Source organism: Mustelus asterias, chromosome 5, assembly GCF_964213995.1.
Source record: "Mustelus asterias chromosome 5, sMusAst1.hap1.1, whole genome shotgun sequence".
NCBI lineage: Eukaryota > Metazoa > Chordata > Chondrichthyes > Carcharhiniformes > Triakidae > Mustelus > Mustelus asterias.
In genome coordinates, this window is record NC_135805.1 from 126,284,502 (window position 1) to 126,299,837 (window position 15,336).

The 15,336-nt window shown below is 55.1% G+C and overlaps 1 protein-coding gene across 1 annotated transcript in view; it reads right to left on the reverse strand.

Annotated features, from left to right (window-relative positions):
- Positions 1–3,092: 3,092 nt before the first annotated feature.
- The window catches only part of eys (EGF-like photoreceptor maintenance factor), a 199,570-nt gene continuing 187,326 nt past the window's right edge, over positions 3,093–15,336 (reverse strand). The window contains exons 10-12 of the mRNA XM_078213594.1: positions 5,267–6,363; positions 3,576–3,719; positions 3,093–3,164 (exon numbers count right to left, since the gene is read on the reverse strand). Coding sequence (XP_078069720.1) covers positions 3,093–3,164; positions 3,576–3,719; positions 5,267–6,363 — 1,313 coding nt within the window. The remainder of the gene's footprint in view (positions 3,165–3,575; positions 3,720–5,266; positions 6,364–15,336) is intronic.

The following is a 15,336-nucleotide window of genomic DNA, read 5'->3' on the forward strand; positions in this document are numbered from 1 at the left end:
TCATATATCTCCTTTAAACCTTACCCCTCGCACCTTAAACCTGTGCCTCCTAGTAATTGACTCTTCCACCCTGGGAAAAAGCTTCTGACTATCCACTCTGTCCATGCCTCTCATAATCTTGTAGGCTTCTATCAAGTTGCCCCCCCAAACTCCGTCCTTCCAATGAGAACAAAAAAACTACTTGCAGGACCAGAGCAAGATGACCACCAGAGGCAGGAGGTGGCTGCCATTCACCCATGGAGTGGGGGGGGGTGGGTGGGGGGGGGGGGGGGGGGGGGGGGGCGTAGGAGAAGGAGGGAGCAGAGGCCCCGGCAGTTCCGTGCACAAGTGTCCTTTGACCAGATGTTGGATACCGTGTGCCGCCGACGTCTACGACTCCAAAAGGAGACTATGCAACCTATTGCAGGATCTGGCACCTAGAGGCAAACTGACAGCCACTCTAAGCTTCGACACGACTGGCTTTTTCCAGACCCCGAGCGGAGATTTCCGTGGCATCTCCCAATCTGCCATGCACACCTTTGTGAGGCAGGTCACTGAAGCCCTGAATGCCCAGGCTGGCCAGTTCATCAACTTCAACCTGGACGAGGTGCAGCAGGAAGCCCGAACTGCAGAGTTCGCAGCCATTGCGGGGGTGCTTAACATGCAGGGGGCGATCGACTGCACACATGTCACCCTCAAGGCCCCTCTACAGAATCCACGAAGATTTGTTAATAGGAAGGGGTTCCATTTCCTGGATGTTCAGCTAGTGTGCGACCATAACATGACCATCATGCACGTCTGCGCCAGACATCCAGGCAGAGTGCATGACAGCTACATAGTCAGGAGCTCGGACATCCCGCAGGCATTCGAGGAGAAGCCCAGGCTGTGAGGTTGGCTCCTGGGTGATATGGGTTACCCGCCTCGGACATGGCTGATGACACCTGTGCGGAGGCCTGTGTCCGAGGCAGAGACCAGCCATAATGAGGCCCATGTAGCCACCCACTCGAAAGCTACATTGGGCTCAAGGTGCGATTCTGGTGCCTGGACCAATCTGGTGGGGCCCTCCAGTACAGCCCCCTGATCTCCTCCTGCATTGTGCTTTGCCTTGCACAATCTGGCTGTGCAGCGAGGTGACCTCTTAGGAGGAGCAGGAGGAAGTGGAGGCTGACCAGCCGGCCGTCACTGGAGAGTATGACCCGCAAGAGGAGGAAGAGGAAGATGAGGAAGAGCACGCCTTGAAACACCACCCAAGTGCTGGAGGGCTGGCAGCTCAAATGAGGCATGCGAGAGCAGCAAGCTTGATAACCAGGCGGTTCACTCTCTAGGGGATGGTGTCTGTGGGTTCCATCTCCACCCCCCCTCCCAAGTGCCTTCTATATATCCTGCACATTGTCACATCAGAGTGGTGGGCCTGGGTACTCTGTGTTAGTGAGTTTTTTGGCAGGCAGGAGGGTTATGACGACCATTATGATAATATCCTGGTGCAAACTAGTCTGACTCCTACCTGAGCTCTGCATGTACGCTGGCACCTGGGCCCACGTCTGTGTAGTGGGTAAGGGAGCTGAAACCCCCACACAGGGCCCCGGGGCGGGTGGGGTGGGGGCAGGAGGGAATCGCTCGTGGGGTCTGTGAAACCAATGGCTTCCTTTTCTCAGTGACACAGCATTGAGGGGCCTCACCAACTGACATCAGCATGAAGCATCCCTCCGGCGATCATCAATGGAAGAGGATTCATAATCGAGACAAATTAGTTGCAAGTGGGTGGCGAAAAAACATTTATTTACAATAAAGGTGTTTAAATAAGATGTTGTAACATAAAAACTTGTGAACAGAAAACGTTAAGGTGCTTACACATCTTTTTAACTAGTGCAGCCCTTCACCCGTGCCATCTCAGTGCAACTACAACTTCCTAACCTTATGTGGCCTACCACTATGTCTCAGTGACTCCCCAGAATGTACATCAGAGGTGGAGGGGGCCAGCTGCCTACCTCGCCCCGTGGTCTGTGATACGCTTGGCGGGTGTCCTCTGGAGGCCCTGGACCTTGAGGGCCCTGGCCTGCTTCCAGGTGTCTGGTATGTTTTCAAGACACCCTCCATCCCGCTGCCCCTTAGATGCCCCAGTGTCAGGAAGAGGAGAGTCAGAAGGTGTAGCCACAGCCACAGTCTCTTGGCTGGAAGGTCCCGTCATGGGCTCGAGCCCTTCCTCCTCCCTTGGGGGTTCCTGTGGGCCCCTGGGTCACTCCATGGGACGGTGGTGCTTCTGCAGTGAGCTCCAGAAGCTCTGATGTCACTTGACACTGCCAATCCTGGAGGAGCACCTGTATCCTACCCATTGTGGTTGACCCCTCCACGATGGCCACTTGAGTCGGGGGCCATCTCCCAATGGCCACAGCAAGTGCCCTCTGAGACTGGGCCATGCTCTGCAACCCCTCAGCCATGACCCTCTGAGACTGGGCCATGTTCTCAAGGGCTGCTGCCATAAGCCTGCTGTGTCTCAGCGCTGTCGCGCTGGGTCTCCTGCAAGCTCAGCCATGGGCTGCAGAATCTCAAGAAGCCTGTTCAATCCCTCAGCTGTGGCCCGCTGTGACTTGGCTGTGGCCCTCTTGGACTCTGCTGGGGCCCGCTGTGCCTCCGCCGCAGCCCTCTGGGACTCTGCTGTGGCCTGCTGTGACTCGGCCATCGCTTGGAGCCTGCAACACATGGTGAGGATCCCCTGTCCAGGCTTTTCACTGCAGACGCCACCCTTGCAGTATTGGCCTGGGAACCGCGCAAGCTGGTTCACATGAAAGCTTTGGTCCAGTGTGGCTGTCAGCCCCTCCTCCATTCCCTGACTCTGTTGCTACACCTCCAGCAGCTGAGGGAGAAGTGATCAGAGAGGCCCAGCATGTAGCCTGGGGCCAGCTGAATCCTCGCCTCCGGCAGGCCTCCGCACTCCTCCAACCCATGTACATTATCAGATGTGTTGTGCACACCAGAGAGTGACCCAGAAGCTTCAACACTAACTGGACCCACTGACGTGTCAGTATCTGGGATGGTGAGTTGTGAGGTAGCAGCTGACGCCAAAACAGTGCCACTCTTGGAGGTCCCTTCACCTGCACCCTCTTTTGAGCTGTCTAGATCAGGAGAGGCAGGAGCAGTAGCCGGGGTCTGTAGTCCAGAAGGCCCCGGGGCACCAGGATTTGTCCCTGCAACACAGGACACAAGGTTAAGTGCAAGGGAGGGGGAGGAATCCGGGATGCCAAACATATGATTCACATGTCTCCATTGAACATAGAACAAAGAACCAAGAAAATTACATCACAGGAACAGGCCCTTCAGCCCTCCAAGCCTGTAGCGACCAGGCTGCCCATCTGATTTATAACCTCCTACCCTTCTGTGGACCATGTGCCTCTATTCCCATCCCATTCACATCTCTGTAGAGGTCACTATCGTATCTGCATCCACCAGCTCTCCTGGCAGCGAGTTCCAGGCACCCACGACCCTCTCTGTGCAAATAAACATGCCTCGTACATCTCCTTTAAACCTTGCCCCTTGCATCCGAAACTCGTGCCCCGAGAAGTTGCCTCGAAGTGATTGAAGGAATGACAGGTGCTCACGTCTTGATGGCAGCCTGACATGCTGTCACTGATGGCCTGCATCTTCCCTTCTTTGGAGAGCTCCAGCGCCTGCTCCTCAAAGGACCCGGAGGTCTGGCTCACCGCCCCTGTCTTCTCCCTCTCATGGTTGTGCTCAGTCTTCTCCTGTGGAGACAGAAGGACTTTTAACAACACCAGGTTAAAGTCTAACAGGTTTATTTGGTAGCAAATACCATTAGCTTTTGGAGCACTGCTCCTTCGTCAGATGGAGTGGAAATGTGCTCTCAAACACCCCAGTCCAACGCTGGCATCTCCACATCGAGACAGAAGGAGCCATGAAAGAAATGGTGACGTGAGTATCAGGTGGTGGCCCTTAGAGGGCAAACACAGCAGGACTCATTGGGGGGAATGGAAAGAGGTGCTTGGGGGTCAGGAGCTGGAAGCATGCAGCGTGCTGGGGATGGGAGGATCTGGGGGAGATATGGGGGAAGATGCAAAATGGGGTTCAGAACTCACCCTTGCTGCACAGATGAGGTCATTGACTTTTTTCCGGCATTGCTTCCCAATTCGGGGGGCCAGTGCCCTGGCACTGACCGAGGCGATGACGTCCTCCCAGGCCGCATTTCCATCAGCCCCCATTGGTCTGCGTCCTCCTCGGGTGAAGAGGGTGTCCCGCCTCGCCTCTGCTGCATCCAGCAGCCTCTGGAGGTCGCCCTCAGTAAATCGGGGGGCTGATTGTGCACACATTGTCCAGGAATGCTTGCCTGCCCATTCTTGAGTTTTTAATGGAGCTGCCCCTCATTAGGGCAGATCAGCTGGAGGCAGTTTGGCAGAGCATTCCAGCAAATTACATGCAGTTTGCTTGTTAGCATTGAGGGGATGGCAAGTGAGCACTTGCAGGTGTGCTGATGGGGAAGGGGGACAGGGGAGAGAGATCGAGGTGTCACACAGCCATTGGAGTCCAGAGGAGATGAGGGCCTTGTGCAGGAGGGTTTGGGGCAAGGGGGAATCACCCTGCCTGATATCTGTAGGGTGGGGGGGGAGGGTGGATCTCTCTGCCTGAGATGAGTGAGGGGGAAGGGGGGGTCCGCTGCCACTTTGCCTGAGATAGTTGGGGGGAAGGGGGCCGCAATCGGTCTGGGTGGCAGGTGGGTGAGGGATAAGGGAGTCAGTAATGTTGTGGGAGTTGGGGAAATGTTTCTGGGGGCATTATATGGACTGGGCACGATGTGGTAGGGGAGCAGCATTCTGTCATTTTTATTCTGCACATGCGCAGTTGGAGGTGCCAATCAGAGTTGCAGCGTTTCGGGCGCGATAAGCCCCACCCACAGGCTTCTGCAGTGTGATTCAGAATCGCTGCTTTTTTTTTTCAGGCACATACGTATGGGGGCGCCGGAGAACAGGTTTACATGTCGGATCTGGAACACTCCCAGATTCAGCACTTAGAATCAAAATGGTAAAATCGGGCCGTCCCTCAGCTGTCCAAAAATAAATTGAAGCAAAGGTTGTTTGAAATTGAGCGATATATTTTAAAGAAGCTAGGATTGATGGAAATGACAAACTTGATTCATAGTATTAGATCTGGTATCTGATAATGTCTCCATTATATTTCATGCCTCATTTCCACTTAAGATGTTGTAGCCTTCTGTATTATTTGAAAGTAGAATCTGTCGTGGGTCCTTGAAAAGAAAGATGTCCTTAATTTGGCCAACCAATCCCCGAGTAAAAAGTCCAGCCGTGATGCTCTTCACTTTTCTGGGGAGTTCAAAGCCACCAAAGTAGCAAATCCCCCCATAATTCAAGGCAACGTATCTCTTCTGTGGGTCCAGATCTTGGAAGAGAATCTTCTCGCCATTGTGCTGTACTATAATGGCAGTCTGGTTTTGGTGAATGGACACAAAATGCCACCTATCACAGCACAGTGAGGTGTTGTGAAAAGTGAAAGGTAGAGCCACTCTTTCTCCCAGGTTAATTGCGACCTTAAGGTGTCCATTGGAGATGCCAATCGCAAGATAATCATTGTCTTCATCTTCAGCTTTTCCCATCCACAAAACCAGACCTTCCGCCTCACTGGTGGTGATGTTGAGAGAGATGGAGGTAAAGCGGAGATCTCTTTTCAGGTATAATGGATCTCTATACTTAGCGTAAGAATTGCCAGTGAACTTCGCGGTGGAAAGCGTGATTTGATGTTGGCAGTGGACCCCTGCATATTCCAGGGGACAAGCACAGCTATAGGATGCAGAGGCAGGGTCAGGAATGCAAACAGAAGCACCTTTACACTGATGGTTGAGGCAGAACACAGAAATCTCACAATTGTTTCCAGCCCACAGTGAGGGGCAGGTACAGGAGATAGTATCTGCCGAGACCACGCTGCAGTTACCCCTGTTTTCACATGTTTTGTAGCCACAGGCTGTTCCATCACAATCACCAACATTGTTTCCATCTATGGCTCCTTTCTTGGTCAATTCAAGTTCAAAATCATTAATCACAACTTCTCTGATGCAGCCATCAAAGCCCATGGGTTCATGCTCCACTGCCATTGCATTGACGTCATTCAGGTTGGGCATGCCACCTACAAAGAAATGGGTTTTGGTGTCTAAGGCAGTCATGCCAACACTGGCCAGTCTGGTCACATTGACTCCATCCAGTGCCAGGTATCCCTCATTTCCAATCCGACCTGCCTCAACAAGGTGCCATATTCTTCCACTTTTGTCCACTCCCTTGACAGTCTGCAAGACAACTGTCGTGTCTCCTAAGTTGTAACGAAGCTGCACAAAGCCATGCACCAATCCAATGCTCAGGAAGTCACCTGTAAATATACAAAGAGCATTTAACGATCAATGATTGATCCTATAATCAAAGCCCACTTTGTACTGGCAATATTATACATATTTTAAATCTAGGCTGACATCTGACATTACAGAGAGACTATTGCACTGGAAATTACAGTGCCAGTTGTGGTACAGTGGGTTCAAGAACCACTCCAGAGACTTGAGTGTAACGCCTAGGCTGACACTCACAGTACTGAGGGAAGTGATCACCTTTGGACTTTGGCTTCATCTGTCCTCTCAGGTGAGCTTAAAAGTTCTCACATCCTATTTTGAAGAACAGCTGGGGGATTCTCCCCAATCAACATCACTAAAAACAAGTTATCTTCTGTGCGTCCATATCTTCAAAGAGAATCCTCCATCAGGCACAAAGCAACCCACATGATTGGCACTCCATTAACATACATTCATGCCTTCGAACATGAACACAAAATGGGAGTTAGAGAGCGTCTGGGAGTTAGAGAGCGTGTGGTATTTAGAGAGCGTGTGGCATTTAGAAAGCGTGTGGGAGATAGGGAGCGTTTGCCAGTTAGAGACCGTGTGGTAGTATGTAAGTGTCTGTGTATGAGTGGAGCATGTGTGTGAGTGAACGAGTGTGTGTATGTTTCAGTTGAGTTGAGTGCGAGAGTATATTTGAGAGTGTGCATGTTTGAGTTACTGTGTGAGTGCATGTTTGACTGTTTCAGACTGCATTTGAGGTGAGTGGTTGTTTGAGTGCCTGTGAGTTAGAATGTATGTGAGTGTGTTTTACAATCCGTTTGATTGCGTGTGTTTCAGTGAGTCCATTTTTGAGTTAGTGTGTGAGTTAGATAGTGTGTGAGTATGTGAACGAGAGAGAGTGCGTGTGCGAGTTACAGCGCGTGTGCGAGTTACAGCGCGTGTGCGAGTTAGAGCGCGTGTGCGAGTTAGAGCGCGTGTGCGAGTTAGAGCGCGTGTGCGAGTTAGAGCGTGTGTGGCAGTTACAGCGCGTGTGCGAGTTAGAGCGCGTGTGGGAGTTAGAGCGCGTGTGCGAGTTAGAGCGTGTGTGCGAGTTAGAGCGCGTGTGGGAGTTAGAGCGCGGGTGAGAGTTAGAGCGCGGGTGAGAGTTAGAGCGCGGGTGCGAGTGAGAGCATGTGTGTGAGTGAGAGTGCGAGTGAAAGCGTGTGCGCGAGTTAGAGCGCGGGTGCGAGTTAGAGCGCGGGTGCGAGTTAGAACGTGGGTGCGAGTTAGACAGCATGTGGGAGTTTGACAGCATGTGAGAGTGTGGGAGTTTGACAGTGTGGGAGTTAGAGCGCGTGTGGGAGTTAGAGCGCGTGCGGGAGTTAGAGCGCGTGCGGGAGTTAGAGCGCGTGCGGGAGTTAGAGCGCGTGCGGAAGTTAGAGAGCGTGCGGGAGTTAGAGAACGTGTGGGTGTTAGAGAGCGTCTGGGAGTTAGAGAGCGTGCGGGTGTTAGAGCGCGTGCGGGAGTTAGAGAGCGTCTGGGAGTTAGAGAGCGTCTGGGAGTTAGAGAGCGTGTGGTATTTAGAGAGCGTGTGGGAGATAGGGAGCGTTTGCCAGTGAGAGAGCGTGTGGGAATATGTAAGTGTGTGTGTATGAGTGAGCATGTGTGTAAGTGAACGAGTGTGTGTATGTTTCAGTTGAGTTGAGTGCGAGAGTATATTTGAGAGTGTGCATGTTTGAGTTACTGTGTGAGTGCATGTTTGACTGTTTCAGACTGCATTTGAGGTGAGTGGTTGTTTGAGTGCCTGTGAGTTAGAATGTATGTGAGTGTGTTTTACAGTCCGTTTGATTGCGTGTGTTTGAGTGAGTCCATTTTTGAGTTACTGTGTGAGTTAGATAGTGTGTGAGTATGTGAACGAGAGAGTGTGCATGTGCGAGTTAGAGCACGTGTGGCAGTTACAGCACGTGTGGGAGTTACAGCGCGTGTGCGAGTTAGAGCGCGTGTGCGAGTTAGAGCGCGAGTGCGAGTTAGAGCGCGTGTGCGAGTTAGAGCGCGTGTGGCAGTTACAACGCGTGTGGCAGTTACAGCGCGTGTGCGAGTTAGAGCGCGTGTGCGAGTTAGAGCGCGTGTGCGAGTTAGAGCGCGTGTGGCAGTTAGAGCGCGTGTGGCAGTTAGAGCGCGTGTGCGAGTTAGAGCGCGTGTGGCAGTTACAGCGCGTGTGCGAGTTAGAGCGCGTGTGCGAGTTAGAGCGCGTGTGGCAGTTACAGCGCGTGTGGCAGTTAGAGCGCGTGTGCGAGTTAGAGCGCGTGTGCGAGTTAGAGCGCGTGTGGCAGTTACAGCGCGTGTGGCAGTTACAGCGCGTGTGGCAGTTACAGCGCGTGTGCGATTTAGAGCGCGTGTGCGAGTTAGAGCGCGTGTGCGAGTTAGAGCGCGTGTGGGAGTTAGAGCGCGTGTGCGAGTTAGAGCGCGTGTGCGAGTTAGAGCGCGTGTGCGAGTTAGAGCGCGTGTGCGAGTTAGAGCGCGTGTGCGAGTTAGAGCGTGTGCGAGTTAGAGCGCGTGTGGGAGTTAGAGCGCGTGTGGGAGTTAGAGCGCGTGTGCGAGTTAGAGCGCGTGTGCGAGTTAGAGCGCGTGTGCGAGTTAGAGCGCGTGTGGGAGTTAGAGCGCGTGTGCGAGTTAGAGCGCGTGTGCGAGTTAGAGCGCGTGTGCGAGTTAGAGCGCGGGTGCGAGTTAGAGCGCGTGTGCGAGTTAGAGCGCGTGTGGCAGTTACAGCGCGTGTGGCAGTTAGAGCGCGTGTGCGTGTTAGAGCGCGTGTGGGAGTTAGAGCGCGTGTGCGAGTTAGAGCGTGTGTGCGAGTTAGAGCGCGTGTGCGAGTTAGAGCGCGTGTGCGAGTTAGAGCGCGTGTGGGAGTTAGAGCGCGTGTGCGAGTTAGAGCGCGTGTGCGAGTTAGAGCGCGTGTGCGAGTTAGAGCGTGTGTGCGAGTTAGAGCGCGTGTGCGAGTTAGAGCGCGTGTGCGAGTTAGAGCGCGTGTGCGAGTTAGAGCGTGTGTGCGAGTTAGAGCGCGTGTGCGAGTTAGAGCGCGTGTGGGAGTTAGAGCGCGTGTGCGAGTTAGAGCGCGTGTGCGAGTTAGAGCGCGTGGGCGAGTTAGAGCGCGTGTGCGAGTTAGAGCGCGTGTGCGAGTTAGAGCGCGTGTGCGAGTTAGAGCGCGTGTGGCAGTTACAGCGTGTGTGGCAGTTAGAGCGCGTGTGCGAGTTAGAGCGTGTGTGCGAGTTAGAGCGCGTGTGCGAGTTAGAGCGCGTGTGGCAGTTACAGCGCGTGTGGCAGTTAGAGCGCGTGTGCGAGTTAGAGCGCGTGTGCGAGTTAGAGCGCGTGTGCGAATTAGAGCGGGTGTGGGAGTTAGAGCGCGTGTGCGAGTTAGAGCGCGTGTGGGAGTTAGAGCGCGTGTGCGAGTTAGAGCGTGTGTGGGAGTAAGAGCGCGTGTGCGAGTTAGAGCGCGTGTGCGAGTTAGAGCGCGTGTGCGAGTTAGAGCGCGTGTGCGAGTTAGAGCGCGTGTGCGAGTTAGAGCGCGTGTGTGAGTTAGAGCGCGTGTGCGAGTTAGAGCGCGTGTGCGAGTTAGAGCGCGTGTGGGAGTTAGAGCGCGTGTGCGAGTTAGAGCGCGTGTGGGAGTTAGAGCGCGTGTGCGAGTTAGAGCGCGTGTGCGAGTTAGAGCGCGTGTGGCAGTTACAGCGCGTGTGGCAGTTAGAGCGCGTGTGCGAGTTAGAGCGCGTGTGCGAGTTAGAGCGCGTGTGGGAGTTAGAGCGCGTGTGCGAGTTAGAGCGCGTGTGGGAGTTAGAGCACGTGTGCGAGTTAGAGCGCGTGTGGGAGTTAGAGCGCGTGTGGGAGTTAGAGCGCGTGTGCGAGTTAGAGCGCGTGTGCGAGTTAGAGCACGTGTGCGAGTTAGAGCACGTGTGGCAGTTACAGCGCGTGTGCGAGTTACAGCGCGTGTGCGAGTTAGAGCGCGTGTGCGAGTTAGAGCGCGTGTGCGAGTTAGAGCGCGTGTGCGCGTTAGAGCGCGTGTGGCAGTTACAACGCGCGTGGCAGTTACAGCGCGTGTGGCAGTTACAGCGCGTGTGCGAGTTAGAGCGCGTGTGCGAGTTAGAGCGCGTGTGCGAGTTAGAGCGCGTGTGCGAGTTAGAGCGCGTGTGGCAGTTAACAGCGCCTGTGGCAGTTACAGCGCGTGTGCGAGTTAGAGCGCGTGTGCGAGTTAGAGCGCGTGTGCGAGTTAGAGCGCGTGTGCGAGTTAGAGCGCGTGTGCGAGTTAGAGAGCGTGTGCGAGTTAGAGCGTGTGTGCGAGTTAGAGCGCGTGTGCGAGTTAGAGCGCGTGTGGGATTTAGAGCGCGTGTGCGAGTTAGAGCGCGTGTGCGAGTTAGAGCGCGTGTGGGAGTTAGAGCGCGTGTGCGAGTTAGAGCGCGTGTGCGAGTTAGAGCGCATGTGGGAGTTAGAGCGTGTGCGCGAGTTGGAGCGCGTGTGCGAGTTAGAGCGTGTGTGCGAGTTAGAGCGCGGGTGAGAGTTAGAGCGCGGGTGCGAGTTAGAGCGTGTGTGCGAGTTAGAGCGCGTGTGCGAGTTAGAGCGCGTGTGGGAGTTAGAGCGCGTGTGCGAGTTAGAGCGCGTGTGGGAGTTAGAGCGCGTGTGCGAGTTAGAGCGTGTGTGCGAGTTAGAGCGCGTGTGCGAGTTAGAGCGCGTGTGCGAGTTAGAGCGCGTGTGGGAGTTAGAGCGCGTGTGCGAGTTAGAGCGCGTGTGGGAGTTAGAGCGTGTGTGCGAGTTAGAGCGTGTGTGCGAGTTAGAGAGCGTGTGCGAGTTAGAGCACGTGTGGCAGTTACAGCGCGTGTGCGAGTTACAGCGCGTGTGCGCGTTAGAGCGCGTGTGCGAGTTAGAGCGCGTGTGCGAGTTGGAGTGCGTGTGGGAGTTGGAGCGCGTGTGGGAGTTAGAGCGCGTGTGCGAGTTCGAGCGTGTGTGCGAGTTAGAGCGCGTGTGCGAGTTAGAGCGCGTGTGGCAGTTACAGCGCGTGTGGGAGTTAGAGCCCGTGTGCGAGTTCGAGCGTGTGTGTGAGTTAGAGCGCGTGTGCGAGTTAGAGCGCGTGTGGCAGTTACAGCGCGTGTGGGAGTTAGAGCGCGTGTGCGAGTTAGAGCGCGTGTGCGTGTTATAGCGCGTGTTGGAGTTAGAGCGCGTGTGCGAGTTCGAGCGCGTGTGCGAGTTAGAGCGCGTGTGGCAGTTACAGCGCGTGTGGCAGTTACAGCGCGTGTGCGATTTAGAGCGTGTGTGCGAGTTAGAGCGCATGTGGGAGTTAGAGCGCGTGTGCGAGTTAGAGCACGTGTGGGAGTTAGAGCGCATGTGGGAGTTAGAGCGCATGTGGGAGTTAGAGCGCGTGTGCGAGTTAGAGCGTGTGTGCGAGTTAGAGCGCGTGTGGGAGTTAGAGCGCATGTGGGAGTTAGAGCGTGTGTGCGAGTTAGAGCGTGTGTGCGAGTTAGAGCGCGTGTGCGAGTTAGAGCGCGTGTGGGAGTTAGAGCGCATGTGGGAGTTAGAGCGCATGTGGGAGTTAGAGCGCATGTGGGAGTTAGAGCGCGTGTGCGAGTTAGAGCGTGTGTGCGAGTTAGAGCGCATGTGGGAGTTAGAGCGTGTGTGCGAGTTAGAGCGCGTGTGCGAGTTAGAGCGCGTGTGCGAGTTAGAGCGCATGTGGGAGTTAGAGCGCGTGTGGGAGTTAGAGCGCGTGTGCGAGTTAGAGCGCGTGTGCGAGTTAGAGCGCATGTGCGAGTTAGAGCGCGTGTGCGAGTTAGAGCGCGTGTGCGAGTTAGAGCGCGTGTGCGAGTTAGAGCGCGTGTGCGAGTTAGAGCACGTGTGGCAGTTACAGCGCGTGTGCGAGTTACAGCGCGTGTGCGAGTTCGAGCGCGTGTGCGAGTTAGAGCGCGTGTGCGAGTTAGAGCGCGTGTCCGAGTTAGAGCGCGTGTGCGAGTTAGAGCGCGTGTGGCAGTTACAGCGCGTGTGGGAGTTAGAGCCCGTATGTGAGTTAGAGCGCGTGTGCGAGTTAGAGCGCGTGTGCGAGTTAGAGCGCGTGTCCGAGTTAGAGCGCGTGTGCGAGTTAGAGCGCGTGTGGCAGTTACAGCGCGTGTGGGAGTTAGAGCCCGTATGTGAGTTAGAGCGCGTGTGCGAGTTAGAGCGCGTGTGCGAGTTAGAGCGCGTGTGGGAGTTAGAGCGCGTGTGCGAGTTCGAGCGTGTGTGCGAGTTAGAGCGCGTGTGCGAGTTAGAGCGCGTGTGCGAGTTAGAGCGCGTGTGGGAGTTAGAGCGCGTGTGCGAGTTCGAGCGCGTGTGCGAGTTAGAGCGCGTGTGGCAGTTACAGCGCCTGTGGGAGTTAGAGCCCGTGTGCGAGTTAGAGCGCATGTGCGAGTTAGAGCGCGTGTGGCAGTTACAGCGCGTGTGGGAGTTAGAGCCCGTATGTGAGTTAGAGCGCGTGTGCGAGTTAGAGCGCGTGTGCGAGTTAGAGCGCATGTGGGAGTTAGAGCGCGGGTGAGAGTTAGAGCGCGGGTGCGAGTTAGAGCACGGGTGCGAGTGAGAGCATGTGTGTGAGTGAGAGTGCGAGTGAAAGCGTGTGCGCGAGTTAGAGCGCGGGTGCGACTTAGAGCGCGGGTGCGAGTTAGAACGTGAGTGCGAGTTAGACAGCATGTGGGAGTTTGACAGCATGTGAGAGTGTGGGAGTTTGACAGTGTGGGAGTTAGAGCGCGTGTGGGAGTTAGAGCGCGTGCGGGAGTTAGAGCGCGTGCGGGAGTTAGAGCGCGTGCGGAAGTTAGAGAGCGTGCGGGAGTTAGAGAACGTGTGGGTGTTAGAGAGCGTCTGGGAGTTAGAGAGCGTCTGGGAGTTAGAGAGCGTGCGGGTGTTAGAGCGCGTGCGGGAGTTAGAGTGCGTATGGGAGTTAGAGCGCGTGTGGGAGTTAGAGCGCGTCTGGGAGTTAGAGAGCGTCTGGGAGTTAGAGAGCGTGTGGTATTTAGAGAGCGTGTGGTATTTAGAAAGCGTGTGGGAGATAGGGAGCGTTTGCCAGTTAGAGAGCGTGTGGGAATATCTAAGTGTGTGTGTATGAGTGAGCATGTGTGTAAGTGAACGAGTGTGTGTATGTTTCAGTTGAGTTGAGTGCGAGAGTATATTTGAGAGTGTGCATGTTTGAGTTACAGTGTGAGTGCATGTTTGACTGTTTCAGACTGCATTTGAGGTGAGTGGTTGTTTGAGTGCCTGTGAGTTAGAATGTATGTGAGTGTGTTTTACAGTCCGTTTGATTGCGTGTGTTTGAGTGAGTCCATTTTTGAGTTCGTGTGTGAGTTTGATAGTGTGTGAGTATGTGAACGAGAGAGTGTGCATGTGCGAGTTAGAGCACGTGTGGCAGTTACAACGCGTGTGGCAGTTACAGCGTGTGTGCGAGTTAGAGCGCGTGTGCGAGTTAGAGCGCGTGTGCGAGTTAGAGCGCATGTGGGAGTTAGAGCGCGTGTGGGAGTTAGAGCGCGTGTGCGAGTTAGAGCGCGTGTGCGAGTTAGAGCGCATGTGCGAGTTAGAGCGCGTGTGCGAGTTAGAGCGCGTGTGCGAGTTAGAGCGCGTGTGCGAGTTAGAGCGCGTGTGCGAGTTAGAGCACGTGTGGCAGTTACAGCGCGTGTGCGAGTTACAGCGCGTGTGCGAGTTCGAGCGCGTGTGCGAGTTAGAGCGCGTGTGCGAGTTAGAGCGCGTGTCCGAGTTAGAGCGCGTGTGCGAGTTAGAGCGCGTGTGGCAGTTACAGCGCGTGTGGGAGTTAGAGCCCGTATGTGAGTTAGAGCGCGTGTGCGAGTTAGAGCGCGTGTGCGAGTTAGAGCGCGTGTCCGAGTTAGAGCGCGTGTGCGAGTTAGAGCGCGTGTGGCAGTTACAGCGCGTGTGGGAGTTAGAGCCCGTATGTGAGTTAGAGCGCGTGTGCGAGTTAGAGCGCGTGTGCGAGTTAGAGCGCGTGTGGGAGTTAGAGCGCGTGTGCGAGTTCGAGCGTGTGTGCGAGTTAGAGCGCGTGTGCGAGTTAGAGCGCGTGTGCGAGTTAGAGCGCGTGTGCGAGTTAGAGCGCGTGTGGGAGTTAGAGCGCGTGTGCGAGTTCGAGCGCGTGTGCGAGTTAGAGCGCGTGTGCGAGTTAGAGCGCGTGTGGCAGTTACAGCGCCTGTGGGAGTTAGAGCCCGTGTGCGAGTTAGAGCGCATGTGCGAGTTAGAGCGCGTGTGGCAGTTACAGCGCGTGTGGGAGTTAGAGCCCGTATGTGAGTTAGAGCGCGTGTGCGAGTTAGAGCGCGTGTGCGAGTTAGAGCGCATGTGGGAGTTAGAGCGCGGGTGAGAGTTAGAGCGCGGGTGCGAGTTAGAGCACGGGTGCGAGTGAGAGCATGTGTGTGAGTGAGAGTGCGAGTGAAAGCGTGTGCGCGAGTTAGAGCGCGGGTGCGACTTAGAGCGCGGGTGCGAGTTAGAACGTGAGTGCGAGTTAGACAGCATGTGGGAGTTTGACAGCATGTGAGAGTGTGGGAGTTTGACAGTGTGGGAGTTAGAGCGCGTGTGGGAGTTAGAGCGCGTGCGGGAGTTAGAGCGCGTGCGGGAGTTAGAGCGCGTGCGGAAGTTAGAGAGCGTGCGGGAGTTAGAGAACGTGTGGGTGTTAGAGAGCGTCTGGGAGTTAGAGAGCGTCTGGGAGTTAGAGAGCGTGCGGGTGTTAGAGCGCGTGCGGGAGTTAGAGTGCGTATGGGAGTTAGAGCGCGTGTGGGAGTTAGAGCGCGTCTGGGAGTTAGAGAGCGTCTGGGAGTTAGAGAGCGTGTGGTATTTAGAGAGCGTGTGGTATTTAGAAAGCGTGTGGGAGATAGGGAGCGTTTGCCAGTTAGAGAGCGTGTGGGAATATGTAAGTGTGTGTGTATGAGTGAGCATGTGTGTAAGTGAACGAGTGTGTGTATGTTTCAGTTGAGTTGAGTGCGAGAGTATATTTGAGAGTGTGCATGTTTGAGTTACAGTGTGAGTGCATGTTTGACTGTTTC